A 17,179-nucleotide genomic window follows, 5' to 3' on the forward strand; every position below is an offset into this window, starting at 1 on the left:
GTTAAAGAAGTATATTAGTGTGAATTTCCCTCTGTTCGTCCTACCTTTTCTCTTCTATCAACCCCACAAGCCTTTGGCACAATGAAGTGGGTAACTTTTATTTCCCTCTTCTTTCTCTTTAGCTCTGCTTATTCCAGGGGCTTGGTTCGACGAGAAGCATGTAAGAATTCTATTTTCCTATTGTTCAACTTTATTTTAGTTTCCTAGTAAAATAAATTTTTTTTTGTAAAAGAAATTTTTAGAAAACCCTGCATCTTTCCAGAATTGCTTTTCTTTAGCATTTATTTCTAGACAGTGATGATATTTTATATTTGTGACCCCTTTGAAAGTTATTATTTTTTAAGATCTGCGAGAGAGCATGAAGTGGTGGGGGCAGGGAGAGGGAGAAGCAGGGAGCCTGAGGAAGTTATCTTATTAATATATTTCCAACATCCTATGTGAAAAAAAATAGAATTATTTAGTAGCTGTAACTACCTTCTGTACATGAAGGAGCTTAGAGTGCCTTAAACTTCACAGAATATAGTTGACGTTAGAATTGATAGCTCCGTATTCCCAAAGGCTATTGCACTGTGATTTATGGGAAAAAAAAAACCCACAAACCTGTGTTGCTAATCTTGTAAATAGAACTTGTATTTATATTTTTCATTTCAGTCTGTCCTCTCAGCAGCTGTTAATAGACATTACAAGAGCATTAGATCTTATCCAAGTTTGAATATAAGGCTACAAATATTTAATGATTTTAATGATTTTTTGAAATCATATCATTCGTGATTGAATAACTTATCTGTTTTAATGCAGAATGAATACTTCATCATTCTAAGATTTTTCTGTCAGGATAAGAGGCAAATATTTTGGAGCAAACGAATACTTAAGTCATGTGGAGAGAAACACAAAGAGTAACATCATAACGAGGTCATTTTCTTCAGAATGTAACAAATCTGTTTTATTTTTATTTTTTTCTTTTTTCCTCTCCAGATAAGAGTGAGATTGCTCATCGGTACAATGATTTGGGAGAAGAACATTTCAGAGGCCTGTAAGTTACGACAGTGAAAAGTCAAATTTGTTTTTTCTAATAGTGTTGGTTATCATTCTGAAGTTCTTATATTCCTCAGTCATCAGAGACCAGGTTCTAGAACCACACTATCCAATCAAAGTGTCTGCATTGATGGAAGTGCTCTATATCAATACTGTTCGATATGGTAGCCACTGGCCACACTACATGTGGCTATTGAATGCTTTAAATGTGTCAAGTGCAACTGAGGGTCAGAAATTAAAGTTGCATTTGATTTTGGGTTATTTGAATCTCTGTAGCCCCATGTGCCTACTGTAGCCCTGGAACTCCTATCCAACCTGCATGGTGGGAAAGACTTTAATACCTGATTCCTGTGGCAGCTCACTTAGTTCTTTTACCTAGCAAACAGATCTATGGCTTCTTGAGAGTATTTTAATATTTTTTAATCCACTATAAAATGAGAAATTTCTTTTTTAGAGGTCAATCTCATGCTACAGCCTGATGAAAAGAGAGGGATGTGTGTGTGTGTGGGGGGGGGAGGTTGCTGTAAATAGTCAAAGGGCCTATGTAATGTCCCTGGTCATAATAATTAGATTTATTTAGAATACATTTCACTTCCCTGCTCTATGTTTGTGCATCTACTGACATGCGCACACATGTATTTATACATAGTGTAGATACTGTCCTCTGTCCAGAAAGCCAAATATGCCTGCTTAGCTTCTGATAACAGCTGATGTGAATAGACTTTCTGGCTAATAGTGAGGTCTGTAAAATACAGAACATATACAGACACACAGTTTGCTATCCAGCATAGCAAGCTCCTTTATTTTTTCTTGATTTTATTTATGTTCATGAGAGACACACAGAGAGAAGCAGAGACACAGGCAGAAGGAGAAAAAGGGTCCCTGTGGGGAGCCCGATGTGAAACTGGATCCCAGGACCCTGGGATCACGACCTGAGCCAAATGCAGATGGTCAACCACTGAGCCATCCAGGTACCCAGCAAGCTACTTTATATTAAAATTTCATCATGTTACATTTTTCTGTGTCCTTTGTTTCAGGGTGCTGGTTGCCTTTTCTCAGTATCTCCAGCAGTGTCCATTTGAGGATCATGTGAAACTAGCCAAGGAAGTGACTGAGTTTGCAAAAGCCTGTGCTGCTGAAGAGTCAGGGGCCAACTGTGACAAATCCCTTGTGAGTACATTCAATTTGGGGGATTATTTCTTCTTCTCATAAGTGATCCTGATTATTTCAAAGGGGAAAAAATCCCACTTAATATCCTCAATCACTGATTCATAAACAAGTCTCAAAAGCGAGCATTGCCATTGTTTCTTCTATGATAGAGATGCTCTAGCTAAATCCACAGTTTTCAAAGCCTTTTTTTTTTTTTATGAAGACCACACACAATGGTTGTAATGTATTTAAGTGGAAATTTTTTATTTGTGAAAGTCTCTTTTTAAAATCTGAGATTTGACTTCTTCTCCTGGAGGCTAACAGTGAAAGCATGGTTTTTTTTATCTTCCGGAGGCACTCGTAGGATTTCTGTGGTAATTTTGTTTATTAGTTAAAATAATAGTACAGATGTATAGTCTTCATTTTAGGGATAGTTGCATTTTCACATAGAATAAAAAATAAGGGCATTTACTCATTTTGAAGGACTTTGACGTTTTGGTATTTCCAGGGAGGTGTTCAATTCAAGGAGAGGTTTATGTTTCTCTCACCGCTCAACCTTTCTGGGGCAAGGCCAGTTTTTATGTATCCCAGAATTCTTTTCTCCTTTTATTTCTTTCTCTCTACGTATCTCTCCCTCAAGGTAGAATCAGTACTTTAACTCGATGTCTTTAACACAGAGTTACGGCTGTAAATATGAATTCTTAAAAATGTACTTATGGAAAATTAATAAATCCTGTCTTCAGCCGTATATTTTCCCCTGAAGTTCCAGTTACTTTCATGATAAACGTTGATGGGGACAGAAAGAATACATCTAATGGAACACGTTTTGAGGCAAAAATGTTTCTAGAACAGAAGATCTATATTTCAACATAGCAATAAACAGTGAATTGTGTTACTCCTCAGTGTTTAAGCTTTATCTACTTAAGAACTGGACCTTTCGGAGAGGAGCAGATAAAGTGAGAAACTATCTGCGGCCTTTCTTCCTTGATGTGAATTCGCCTGCTGCATAGAGGACTATCTTCCTCTTATTTTTTTTATCTATCTATCATCTATCTATGTATGTATGTATGTATGTATCTATCTATTTATTTATCTATTTATTTATCTATCTATGTATCTATCTATCTATTCATCTATTTATTTATCTATCTATTTATCTATCTATCTATCTGATAACAGCTGATGTGAATAGACTTTCTGGCTAATAGTGAGGTCTATAAAATACAGAACTATTTATCTATCTATCTATCAATCATCTATTTATCTATCTATCTATCATCTATCTATCTATCTATCTATCTATCTATCTATCTATTTCTACTACCTTTTCCCGGCCTATGTGCAGCGCCAGCTAGAAGCAGAGGCGATGCTCCTTCCTTCTGGTTGCCCCGGGTGCACCTGCTCTTCCTAGTGGTGTGGTGGGCAATTCCTAGGAGGATCCCACGGATGGTCAGCTCAAGAGAAACTGTCCAAAGCTAAGGAAAAAAGGGGGACGTTTGCATGACTTCCTAACCAGGGTGCACCGATGCTTTGACTTCTCCATACCGTTCTTTGGGCCCAAGGAGCGCCCAGGGCCTGCGGGTGACCTGGCTGCTCCCTCCCGCCCAGCACACCCTGTTCGGGGACAAGCTGTGCACGGTGGCCTCCCTCCGGGACAAGTACGGGGACATGGCCGACTGCTGCGAGAAGCAGGAGCCCGACAGGAACGAGTGCTTCCTGGCGCACAAGGACGACAACCCGGGCTTCCCCCCGCTGGTGGCCCCCGAGCCCGACGCGCTGTGCGCCGCCTTCCAGGACAACGAGCAGCTGTTCCTGGGGAAGTAAGTCCGCGGGCCGCGCTCCCCCGGGCCTGGGCCCTCCGCTGCAGGGACCGGTGTCGGACCGAGATGCCCGAGGTGCTCGAGATGCCCGAGGTGCCCGAGATGCCCGAGGTGCCGGAGATGCCTGAGATGCTCGAGGTGCCCGAGGTGCCCGAGGCGCTCGAGATGCCCGAGGTGCCCGAGATGCCCGAGGTGCCCGAGATGCTCGAGGTGCCTGAGGTACCCGAGATGCTCGAGATGCTCGAGGTGCCCGAGGTGCCCGAGATGCTCGAGGTGCCTGAGGTACCCGAGATGCTCGAGATGCTCGAGGTGCCCGAGGTGCCCGAGATGCTCGAGGTGCCCGAGGTGCCCGAGGCGCTCGAGATGCCCGAGGTGCCCGAGATGCCCGAGATGCTCGAGGTGCCCGAGATACCCGAGGTGCTCGAGGTGCCCGAGGTGCCCGAGATGATCGAGGTGCCCGAGGTGCCCGAGGCGCTCGAGATGCCCGAGGTGCCCGAGATGCCCGAGATGCTCGAGGTGCCCGAGATGCTCGAGGTGCCCGAGGTGCCCGAGATGCCCGAGGTGCTCGAGGTGCCCGAGGTGCCCGAGATGCCCGAGATGCTCGAGGTGCCTGAGGTACCCGAGATGCTCGAGATGCTCGAGGTGCCCGAGGTGCCCGAGATGCTCGTAGGGCAGAATGACCGCCTGCTCTTCTTTTGGGAAACTAGGTACCTGTACGAAATTGCCAGAAGACATCCGTACTTCTACGCCCCAGAACTCCTGTACTATGCTCAACAGTATAAAGGAGTCTTTGCGGAGTGCTGCCAGGCCGCAGACAAGGCCGCCTGCCTGGGACCCAAGGTAGGCCGGGCGGGGGGGAGGGGGGGCCATCATCAGGCCCCACTCTCTGAGCATCTTAGGGCCGCATCCAGGGGATGGGCGTCTCCCTTACAAGCTTCTTTACACGGTGAACAAAGCCGCCCTCCCTCTCCGCTCACCCCAAGATCTTTCACCGTCTAAGGCCCCTGACCTCCTCCTGCCTCCTTCTCGGATTTGCCAACGTGAACCTGGCAGAGGAATGCATGTGTCTGAATATCTCACTTCTTTCATGGAGTCGGTCTCTCTAATGAAGCACAGAAACTGCTTATCTTTTCATGAGCCCATTTTATTGGGGAGGGAATTCAGACCGGAGACTCCAGCTGTACCCAGAAGGCTGGGTTTATCCGTTCATCCCATAAATATCCCGTACACACTGCCTTCTCATCTCTAGGGAGCTTATGACGTGAGGCTTGGTGCCCGACCGGTTGAGATGAATTCCATGAAAAACTAAGAAGTCACATCTGAAGTTTTGAAAGAGCATTTTGTGTAGAATTTTCCTTTTCTAATTTTTCCAAAATATTACTATCATTATTTTTTATTTATTTGTTTTTGTTTGCAGATTGAGGCTTTGAGGGAAAAAGTACTGCTTTCATCTGCCAAGGAGAGATTCAAGTGTGCCAGCCTCCAAAAATTCGGAGATAGAGCCTTTAAAGCCTGGTATTTCAAACTTAGTTTAAATCTTTATAAGGATGTAAATGGTTATGATCCAGTAGACAAAAATGTACATTTACGTGGCATTTTATATGGTGCTTTCCCATACATCTTTCTAGTCATTTAAAAGGTAGAAATTTAACAGTGGTGAAAATCAGAGCGTCAGTGAGAATTCCTCATTATTTTTTATTGTATTTTTTCTAAGTAGTCAAAGAATTTAGAGGGTGTCTTTTTTTTTTTTTTTTTTGTCCTTATAGGACAGGTATTTAAACTTCTATTTATTTAGAAAGACTAGAGACCTTATACTAATGATCCATTCATTTTATAAAGCAGTAGTCAGGGTCCTCTACCTAAATTTATCCCCCAAACAACACAATTATCTGAATATGTTTGTCCTTTCATGTTCTGATAATTAAATTTAGCCATCAAGGTTAGTTCTCAGTCTCTCACAGCTCTAGCTCTGTTGTCAATCTCTTCTATTTGTCTGGGCCTCTGTTTTTATATTAACTTAGCCGGTTTTAGGAACATCCTCCAATTCCTAAACCAAGAAAAATCCCCTCCCCCATGCCTCACTTGCTAGTCAACAATGAATTGACAGCAACAGGGTATAAAATGAAAATAATAGACATCTTGCAAGCACTCTAGAAACCATCATTTGAGCTATCTTTGCCTGCTATCCCTACACCCACGCCACCAAGATCAGCTAATGAAATCAGTAAACAACCCCCGCCCCAACATGAAATGATATGCAGTTAAACAGGCTGGGATCGGTTTTGGGGGAGGAGGAAGCTTTTATCAGATTTAGGAGACACTGACATGATTTGGGAACGCATATGGATATTAACATGTTGTCAGAAAGCTTAGATACTGTGCTGGATCAATGGCTTAGTCCAAGCATGCTTCATCAAAACTCCCTCATTTTGTAGAAGTTACAAAATTTCTTTTCTCAGAGACTCTTAGATGTCAGAAAGATTGAGTTTAAAAAGATAACGGGAGTTTGCACGGCATATTCTAGTTTATAAAATGCTTTACACATGGATTAGTTTAATTCTCACATCAGTCCTGCAATGTCGCGGGCCGCTGGCATGGTGTAGAGGCTGAGGTTCACAGAGGCTAGGGAACTCGCCTAGTGTCCCAGCCAGATCTAGGAGCGGGGTCTGGACTCCAAACCTGGTGCCTCTCCCCATGTTGCCTCTTCTAGAATCCCTCTTTGATTTCTGCTTTTATGAATCGCTTGACTTCCATCCACCACATACACACTCACAATAGCTAGTTCTGCCCTAAGGAAACGCTTTGCCCTCAGATAACCATGTGGTACGGAACTAGCATTAACAGAAGAACAAATAAATTGTACAAAGTTTATTGATATGCTATTTTGCCCTGAATTTTCTTGTTCTAAATAGGACTTTCCTAATGCTTTCACATAAAATATTGCACGTCAATAATGTTTTCACGGGCGAATTTTCTTTTTAGGTCAGTAGCTCGCCTGAGCCAGCGATTTCCCAAAGCTGACTTTGCAGAGATCTCCAAGGTGGTGACAGATCTTACCAAAGTCCACAAGGAATGCTGCCATGGTGACCTGCTGGAGTGTGCAGATGACAGGGTAAAAAATCCGCAGTATGCTCTTTGGTGACTTACATGCGTCAGTTGGGAGGGTGAATTTGCTTGGGATGATCCATCGCTGAAGCCAACAGTGGGTTGAGATTATTTCCTGTGCCTAATCTGCTCAATTCTTTCCCTGCCTTATGGACTTTTTTCTTTTCTTTTCTTTTTTAACCTGGCTATCTCACTCACTAAATGATCTGATAAACACATTCACTAATTTGTAACCATTTCAGTCCTATTCTGAGGCAAAGTCTTACACTGAAGTAGGACAGCTGATATAAAGGTAGATTTCTAAGAAGACTTCTTTTTTGGGGGGTGGGTGGAGTTCGAGAAGTTCTGCTATCTGAAGAGATCTTTGGAAATGATGTAGTTTTTCCCACTTTATATTCTCTCTTACTTAACTATCTGTGCTACCTATACAAATATGTTTAGCATGATATCACTTTTCTCCAAACTTAAAAATTTGACCAAATACCAGAATCTTAATCTCTCAGAATTCTTTCTGGAATACTAAGGCAAAGATTTTACATGTATGAATATGACCTGTGACTATGGTCCTAATTTTTCAAAGATCTCTCACATTTTATTTCATTATTTGGTTTCAAAATGCCTGTACTTAATTTGAGGGGAATATTTGAAAAACACTACTGAGTTTTACTTTTTTTTTTAATTTTTATTTATTTATGATAGTCACACAGAGAGAGAGAGAGAGGCAGAGACACAGGCAGAAGGAGAGGCAGAGACACAGGCAGAGGGAGAAGCAGGCTCCATGCACCGGGAGCCTGACGTGGGCTTCGATCCCGGGTCTCCAGGATCGCGCCCTGGGCCAATGGCAGGCGCTAAACCGCTGCGCCACCCAGGGATCCCCTGAGTTTTAATTTAGAAACTTAAATGCCAAAAAAAAATTTTTAAATACCTTAACAGTTGAAATATAAAATTATTAATAGCCGAGATGGGCCCCTGTTACCGACCAGTCTCTTGTAAATGAGGGGAAATATTATATAGTAGTTCTATCTGAGTCTCTAGTCTTAGGAACATGGACTAAAAGTGTTCATAGGAGTCATGTTGGTGTGTGTATGGTCTTTGAATACAATAAACATGTTTTGCCAACATAATAAAGAGAAAGTGCAGAAATGTCGATTTACATTGAAAAATCTTTATCAACTTGCTTATAGGCGGATCTTGCCAAGTATATGTGTGAAAATCAAGATTCAATCTCCACTAAACTGAAGGAATGCTGTGATAAGCCTGTGTTGGAAAAATCCCAGTGTCTTGCTGAGGTGGAAAGAGATGAGTTACCTGGTGACCTGCCCTCATTAGCTGCTGATTTTGTTGAAGATAAGGAGGTTTGCAAAAACTATCAGGAGGCAAAGGATGTGTTCCTGGGCACGTAAGTGGATAAGGAATAATCCTTCCATAGCTTTTATGTGGTCTCAGGATTCAGGAAGATAAATAAACTGGGCTTTCTATAGGCATTGCTACAATTTCCATGTTGTCTACAGTATTTCTTTATCCTTCCCTCTCCTAGCTTTTAATTTTTTTGGGGAAAAATTAATTAGCTTAGAAAATTATTATAAACTGTGTATTATAATACACGCTTATGGCAAAAACTCAATCAGTAGAAAAGAGAATAGGGAAGAGAAGTAATAAAAATTTCTATCTTTATCCCTCACCCCATTCATTTTCTCCTTAGGGATATTTCTGGAAATATGTCTAGGAACATTCTGTGTATACATAAATTATATACATATTATTCATTTGTTCACTCAAAGAGTATTTCTTGAACTTAACTACAATAGATATGTGTGAATATATGTCATGCATCCTTATATCTCTGTTTATGTATCTGTCTCTCCATCTGCCATTTATTCGCCTATATAAGGAAGTATAAAAAGAAATGTGGAGTCTGCTACTAACTAGGTGCTTTATATTTGGTTGAACAGACTAGAAATACAGTAGCATGGCAGGATAGCATGAAATTAAGTGACAAAATAAATGAGTATATATAGTCAGTAAGTTTGATGATAAACTTCGCATTTTTATTGTTGGATTTTTTTTTTAATGATTTTATTTATTTATTCATGAGAGACAGAGAGATAAAGGCAGAGACACAGGTAGAGGGAGAAGCAGGCTCCATGCAAGGAGCCTGATGTGGGACTTGAACCTGGGAATCCAGGATCATGCCCTTATTGTTGGATTATAAGAGTGTAATGTGCACTACATATTTTACATAATCATGTACCCTTCAAGATTTCACTCATTCAGAGAGGAAAAAGAAAAATTTAAGAATATATCTCCATCAAAACCCTTTTGTGGTATAGTTCAAATTCTTAAAAATACACATAATAATAACAGGTGTCACTCATTAAACATTTACTATGTGCCAGACAATGTGTATTTGCATTGATTATGTCATGTATTTCCCACAACCCATCTTATGAGATAGGTACTGTTATTATCCACATTCTACAAAGAAGGCAACTAAGGCCATGATGGTTTTAATAAATTGCTTAAGGTGATATAGTAAAATAAGTGGCAGAGCCAGGATTGGAATGCAGGTAGCTTTCATTCTGAACTGCAGCCCCTTAGCCACTAAACTTCCCTGCATGGGGTCTGGTCAAATTCAGACCTTTGTGATATGAGTTACTCTTGAGTTAGTTATGTGACCTTTCTTGTTGGTATCTAACTAAATCCAAGTAAAACTATTTCATTTTCATCTGAATCAGGTTTTTGTATGAATACTCAAGAAGGCATCCAGAGTACTCTGTCTCATTGCTTTTGAGACTCGCCAAGGAATATGAAGCCACACTAGAGAAATGCTGTGCCACCGATGATCCTCCTACATGCTATGCCAAAGTGGTAGGTTTCTCAAAGGGAAAAAGTGTCATCCTCTGGCTGATGATCCTTAATAATGAGAAAAACAAATAATCCAAGAATGTGAGTTGCTAAATAGTGCAATTTAGATCTTTTCTTGGAGTGGTTTCAGTTTTGTGCTCTTAAATATTACAGGAAAAGTAGCTTTAAATGGAATGGTTAATAAAACCTAGAGTAGTCTAGAAAGGAAAGATCTAAAGAGAACAGCCTCTAATTTCACAAAATTTTGACCATGCCTTTTTTTCATTTTTACACTCCTGAGAACAAAATAAGATAAATTTAAGTGTTAAGAGGCTAACTTAGATATAAAGTTAACCAGATTCTAAGACTTACCAAATATCAAGAATTAGCATCTTAAGGATGATTGTGAAATCTATTCATTTAGAATATTTTCAGATTTTTTGGAAAAGGTTTAGAGATTGTTTTACAAGACTTTAAGTAAGGAGAGGAAATCTTGAGGATTTTTGCCATATTCAGCTATAGTTTAAGAGGATTTTAACATGTTTAAGATATTTAGCACTCCTGGCATATATAGTAAGTAGTTTCCAAACTTCAAAATCAAAGGAAAGTCATTCTTTCCTCTATCAAGAACCTACTACATGCCAAACACCATACTGGAGCCAATGACTAAGGTAAACTCTCTTATCTCAGGTAGCTCAGAATCCAACTAGATAGATGGCTTAATAATGATGATATAGTCAGAGGCATCATTTGTTAAGCTTTTATTATCTGCCAGGCACCGTTTTAAATTCATTAGCTCAGGTGGTTTGTAGAACAATTCTTGAGGTGAATACCATCTTTATCCCAATTTAAAATTTTTTTCTTTTTCTCCTCTTTTGTATTTTTATTTCTTTTCCTCTTCTTCTTCTTCTTTTTAATCCCCATTTTAGCAGCAAGGGTTTTGAAGTCTGGAGATGAGGGGTGTAATTACACAATTAGAAAATGAGTTGGATGGTCTGGTTCTAACACCAGCAGTAACACTCCAGAGCCTGAGTATTCTTAATCTCTTATACTGTACGCCCTCCCTGAATAAAATCACAGTTTGAACATGTTTGATAGATTTGGCATCAAAGATCTAATTACATGACTTTGAGCAGAAAGGAGGAAGGATCTCATTCTGCCTAGAGGGGTGTAAAAAAACCCTGTGTTTGGTCCTCAGGCGGAATTCTATCAACACCATTCTTTTACCTTTCAGCTTGATGAATTTAAACCTCTTGTGGATGAGCCTCAGAATTTAGTCAAAACAAACTGTGAACTTTTTGAAAAACTTGGAGAGTATGGCTTCCAAAATGCGTAAGTATTTTTGTTTATCGGCTGATTTTTTTCTTGATCAATTTGTTATTATTTAAGACCCAATATATATACCACTTATCATAGACATTTTATTCATGAAAATATAGTATATATTCCTAATCTCTCTCTATCAAGAAAGACTGGAGAGGGAGAGATAAAATGGTTAATGGAATGGAGAGGCCTATATTTGAGTGCAGTTTAAAAAATTGGCCTCTTGAGATTAGAAAGGGAAATAGCAAATCATGGAATATAGGAACCAAGGATGCCCCTTGAAGGTTAGGAACAGCTTATGGGCAAACAAAACATAGCAATGCTTTACAAAGGAGGCAGTGGTAGACTTTGAATAATAGTAGCTCAGAAGTAATATATAAGCTGATAGACGAATGTCCTGATCCACATAGAGCCTTATCTATGGAGGTAAAGATAAAAGACACATCATTCAGTAGATATTTACTGTTCAGTTTACATATGTTAGCATTCTTCTAACTATGGGTGCTGGGGATAAGAACAGAAAACCAGATATAGTATCTTCTCTTGAGTAGATTGTAGTCACACATGACTTTTGGTGGTGATTTGAACTCTTAATAAGTGATTATTATGTGCTAGATACTATGCCAGGTTGATCGCATACTTTAATTTAATGCTTGCACCATCCCTATTGAGTCAGATATAATTTTTTTCCATTTTATAGATGAGAAGACTTATACGTATCTTTCAAATTTAGCATGATATTGACATATATTAAGATGTCAGTAGGTTTTATTGAAAGAAAGAAACAATAAATAAATATACTAGTGTCATTGAATTATGATAAAGTAAGTCACTTTCCTAAGATTGAATAGCACAGGTGGAAACAAAGATAAGCTTAACTAGTTACTCAGGACCAGGTCCTCCCACATACTACTCAACCAACCTGGAGACAGAGATAATTTTATGGACGGAAAGTCATTTTAGTTAATTTTACCTAAGCGTTCTCTGCTTGACTTACTATGTTAGAGAAAGACAGTTTCTTGCCTGGCTGAAAACACATGGACTATTTTGTTACAGGCTCTTAGTTCGTTACACCAAGAAAGCACCCCAAGTGTCAACTCCAACTCTCGTGGAGGTCTCAAGAAAACTAGGAAAAGTGGGCACCAAATGTTGTAAGAAACCTGAATCAGAGAGAATGTCCTGTGCTGATGACTTTGTGAGTCTTTTATGTATAATAAATTAATAATTAATTTTTGCCTTTAGAAATGGACAAAGCTAACTTTCAGAAACAGGGCTGAACTAACATGTATGTGCATGCACGTGTGTGTATTTGGTAGTGGCAGCCGGGACTTGGTCATCTATAGTATCCTGAACGAGGATTTGTATAAGATCCCCAAAATGATAAATTGACAAAAATTCCATGAATTTTCTATGTTTAATCCTAGCAGTTAAAACTTTCATATTCTTTAGGGTATTTTTAAAATATGTATCAGTGTAAGACTATTTCCTTCCTACTCTAATACATATCTTAAGACTCATGTCAAATTATTTTAATCAATTATTTTCTCAAGTGAATTATTCTTAAAATGTAGACATATTTAAGAGAAAATACTTTTAAAAGTCCCTCATTATTTGTAGTTCCAAAGTTAAGCAAATCACTTCCTCAAATCAACCTTAGATTAAACATTGCTAGTTAAAATATAACATACCTTTTAGTCCATTGGAAAGTAGGAGTTCATGGAAAACTTTTTTTTTTTTTCATGGAAAACTTTTTAATGCTTCTTTTGAATTTCTACCCTCCTACCTGTTCTTTAGCTGTCCGTGGTCCTGAACCGGTTGTGTGTGTTGCACGAGAAGACCCCAGTGAGCGAGAGAGTTACCAAATGCTGCTCAGAGTCCTTGGTGAACAGACGACCATGCTTTTCTGGTCTGGAAGTCGATGAGACCTATGTTCCCAAAGAGTTTAATGCTGAAACATTCACTTTCCATGCAGATTTATGCACACTTCCTGAGGCTGAGAAACAAGTCAAGAAACAAACGTGAGTAATATTTCATTACTGCAAGCGTTTAGAGTCTTGAGAGTGAGAGTTGTAAATTGAAATGTGTAACTTTTTCTGAGGTAGAGATTATGTTCTTTAGAAAATAGTATTTATGTATTGGTCTTAGTAAGCTGATAAAAATGTCAAGAATAAAATGGATAGCGTTTTGTTTTCTTAGCAAAAAACCCTCTGTGGTATAATCTTGTCTACAAATCGTTCAGAATAATCATATGGATAAAAGCTACAGTGGAATAGTGTCTTAAGACAAGTTCATCAGAAAAAGATGAACAATTAACTGATGCGTTTGTGCAAATAACAAATTAGTTATTAGAAATCATGGAATTTATTTCTAGGCATGAATGGTTATTTTAAGTTTGTTCAATGGCAACCCACAGGCAAGGCAAATCCTCAACATATAACTTTTGAGAATTGGACTTGAGTGAAAAATATCTAGGAAAATGAGTTCTGAGGCTTGAAACCCTATTGCCGTCACAGGAGTTGGAAATGCATGAAATTTAGCACCATAAAGTTGTTAACTTGGAGCATATTAGTAAATGTTTATAGTGTTATCTTGGGGGTTCTAATCATGGCCATAGACTTATGGGTAATATTGCAAAACCCCCAACCTCTCTCTAGCACTGTTATCCTTGTGGATGTCCATAAAAGAGAACCACTACCAGCTTCCGTCAGTTTGGATAGTTTTATTATCTGTGGCCTCTCCCATATTAACTGATTGGGGTAAATTTTGCAGACCAAATATAAAGACTCTCAGATTATAAACTTTTAAGATGGAGTCCAACAGGATAATTAAGCTTTTAAGGATCAGTTTTAGCTCCTAAATCACAAGAAAATTCCGTTCAATATGGTATAACTGCTTTTTTTCTATTTAATATCGTATAACTACTAAGATCTGAATAATGTATAAATTCAATGACATCCTTTCCAGAGACTTACTGAAAAGAGATCTATTGATTTATTGATACTACAGATGTTGAGCAATTTACATTGATTATCTCTTTTGATCCTTCCACCAACTCTGGGAGGGTGGACTTTATTCTCATTATGCAAGCGAGACTATTAAAGCTTAGAGTGGTAAGCCTGGGCCTCAAGCTCAGAGTTGCCAGGCTCCACGACTTATAATCTTAAACAATAATGCAACTGTCTTTACCATCTCTATTTTTCTTTCTCCCTTTTTAGAAAATTGAAGTGTAATTGACACACAAGGTTACATTAGCTTCAGGTGTACAACACAGTGATTTGACAAGTCTGTACATTATACTGTGCTCACCACAAGTATAGCGACCATCCTTCACCATACAACACTATTACAGTATCATTGACGATATTCCCTCTGCTGTGCCTTTTAATCCTACGATTTACTCATTCCATTGCTTTCTATACGTAGGCAAACTTTTTTTCCCTGATTTTTGCTGTTGTTTTGTTTTCTTTTCATTCTAATGCAGTGCACTTGTTGAACTGCTGAAACACAAGCCCAAGGCAACAGATGAACAACTGAAAACTGTTATGGGAGATTTTGGAGCCTTTGTAGAGAAGTGCTGCGCAGCTGAAAATAAAGAGGGCTGCTTTTCTGAAGAGGTACTGGAGTTTCTTCATTGCGACATGACTAATTTCCTTTCTTGTTGCATTTGATCTGGCCAGGACTTAGGGTTTTATATATCTGAAGGACACTGTATATTCAAGACCAGAATCTTATTCCACATACAATTATCTGACAAAATTACTTCAATAGTTCTCATTTTTTATCTCCTGCTGCACTGGAGCATATTAGTAAACATTTATAGTGTTTGTTCTGTTTCCAAAGTTGTGATGTTTATAAATACAGATAGAAATATTTGTAAGGCTCAAGTTTTTGAGCCGATACATTAATTTATTTAAACATATTTTTGAGAAAATGCTGGTTTGTGATTTGGTTGAATTTGAGTTTGATTTTCTAGGTTAATGGGGGAACTTTATATTTAAATGTCTGAATCATTTACTATTCCCCCTATGACTTGAGGGTAATGTTTTTATTCCTTTGGGAACAATGGATGCCAGTAACGCTCCTTGTAGAGATTCTACTTCCAAAGTGGAATTAAAGAATGTGATTCGTGTAAAATTAGTTTGTAATTACAGATGGCTATATAATTTTTTATCCTAATAGTGATGCTAATATTTTTCCCTAATCTGTCATCTCTCTGTACTCAGGGTCCAAAACTCGTTGCTGCTGCTCAAGCTGCCTTAGTCTGAAAGAACACAATAACAAACATCTCAGGTAACTATACTTTGGATTTTGGTTTTTAAAAAGTAATTATAATAGTCACTATTAAAATAGCAAAGATTGACCAATCATTTACCAAGAGCCATATAGACCAGTGCCAGTCACCGTTCTAAGACTTTTATATGTATTAACTTATTTAATTCTCAAAATAGTAGTCTGGATTGAGTGCCATTAGTTTTCCCATTTTTCAGATGAGAAAGTGAAGGCACAGATAGACATAGGTTCCATAATTTACCCAAGGACCATCCAGCTCATGAGGGGTGGAGCCCCAATTCAAAATTCAGACCGATGCTTGAGAGTTAACCAGTTTCCTATTCTGACCTAATGTGACACAGTAGATAGAATCATTCAACTGAGCAATGGTTTAACAGTGGGGTATTTAGATAGTAGGCTGGACCATATGAAAGTTTTAAGGTAAAAAACAGTTTAATAGCAATAATTTCACACGGTTCAATCTAACAGCCCGGTAACAAAGTAATTTTATTGGAGAATGTGATAGATCTACCTTATGTAAATTTGTACTTTATAGTGAGTAACTTGCTACTAAGCCCACTTTAAAAGTTAAATGCTTGAACATAAACATATTCATCCATTTTGGTTGTAATATTCTGGGGGAAATTAAAAAAAATAGTATCAACTTTCTTTTTAAAAACAAATTGTCCAACTATTTTCTAGCATGAATTATTTTCTGTCCCCACTACTAGGTTTTCACTTACTCTTTGCCCACCTGATAATACCTATATATTGTGCATTCAAGGGAGGAAGCAACTTTGTATCTTTGTAAATTCAATCTTCTTAAAATGTGATTTGTTTTCATCCTAAATGGCAAGACTTTCTTCGGAAAGTTCTAACTTTGAGAAGACACTTGTTTTGTTGGTAATTAATTTAGATAAGAAGTAGGTATTAAGTAAGTGATGATGACAAGCTTGGGATTTTGAAGCCTGAAGAACTGATGACATCAGAGACAAAGAGAGGACTTTACAATACTTATTGGTGTGTCCTCTGCCCCAGCCCAATAGAAGAATTCAGAGTCTAGGACAGGCTGAATGATTTTCTTTTGTGGAAATTGCAGGAAGACAATCTAAGCAATTCAACATTGATTTGAATAGATTTCAAAGCTCAGACCATTTTACAAACAATACTTACCTTTGTCTTTTTGTCTTTTAGCCTTCCCTGAGAATAAGAGAAAAAAAGAGAAATGAAGACCTAGAGCTTATTCATCTGTTTTTCTTTTCTGTTGGTGTAAAACCAACCCTCTATCTTAAGAACACAAATTCTTTTAAACATTTTGCCTCTTTTCTCTGTGCTGCAATTAATAAAAAATGAAAAGAATCTAACATTATTGTCCAGGAGTGTTATTTTTCACAGATGTATTGCCATCCTGAAAATTGTGTAGGATCTGTGAATATCCCACTGTTCTCTCTTTTCCCACTTCAGTCTAGTTCTTTAGGGGCTAACTGATGAAAAGAAACATTAATAATCTTCTGAGTTATGGATCATAAACATTCAAATAAATATTTTAACATTATGATAACTCTGAATAAAAGAATGAAAACTGGTATAGGCTTTTCCTTACTACCAGGACTAGGGTATGTGACGGACAAAGA

At 38.4% G+C, this 17,179-nt stretch overlaps 1 protein-coding gene across 1 annotated transcript; it reads left to right on the forward strand.

Annotated features, from left to right (window-relative positions):
- The first annotated feature begins 2 nt into the window (after positions 1 to 2).
- Positions 3 to 16,909, forward strand: ALB (albumin). Its single transcript, XM_025435721.3, has 15 exons — positions 3 to 160; positions 976 to 1,033; positions 2,073 to 2,205; positions 3,793 to 4,004; positions 4,712 to 4,844; positions 5,422 to 5,519; positions 6,987 to 7,116; positions 8,294 to 8,508; positions 9,845 to 9,977; positions 11,188 to 11,285; positions 12,333 to 12,471; positions 13,071 to 13,294; positions 14,758 to 14,890; positions 15,500 to 15,566; positions 16,740 to 16,909. The coding sequence occupies exons 1-14, from the start codon at positions 82 to 84 to the stop codon at positions 15,539 to 15,541; spliced, it is 1,827 nt and encodes a 608-aa protein (XP_025291506.3). The 5' UTR covers positions 3 to 81; the 3' UTR covers positions 15,542 to 15,566; positions 16,740 to 16,909.
- Positions 16,910 to 17,179: the final 270 nt, after the last annotated feature.

This window comes from Canis lupus, chromosome 13 (assembly GCF_003254725.2).
Source record: "Canis lupus dingo isolate Sandy chromosome 13, ASM325472v2, whole genome shotgun sequence".
In the NCBI taxonomy this organism is placed as follows: Eukaryota; Metazoa; Chordata; class Mammalia; order Carnivora; family Canidae; genus Canis; species Canis lupus.

What these genes read in the sequence shown, in the direction of transcription:
- ALB (XM_025435721.3), top strand. Translation starts at nt 82, where the DNA reads ATGAAGTGGGTAACTTTTATTTCCCTCTTCTTTCTCTTTAGCTCTGCT. An exon ending in CCAACTGTGACAAATCCCTT is followed by an intron (nt 2,206 to 3,792) that starts GTGAGTACATTC and finishes CCTCCCGCCCAG; the next exon opens with CACACCCTGTTCGGGGACAA. An exon ending in CTACATGCTATGCCAAAGTG is followed by an intron (nt 9,978 to 11,187) that starts GTAGGTTTCTCA and finishes TTTACCTTTCAG; the next exon opens with CTTGATGAATTTAAACCTCT.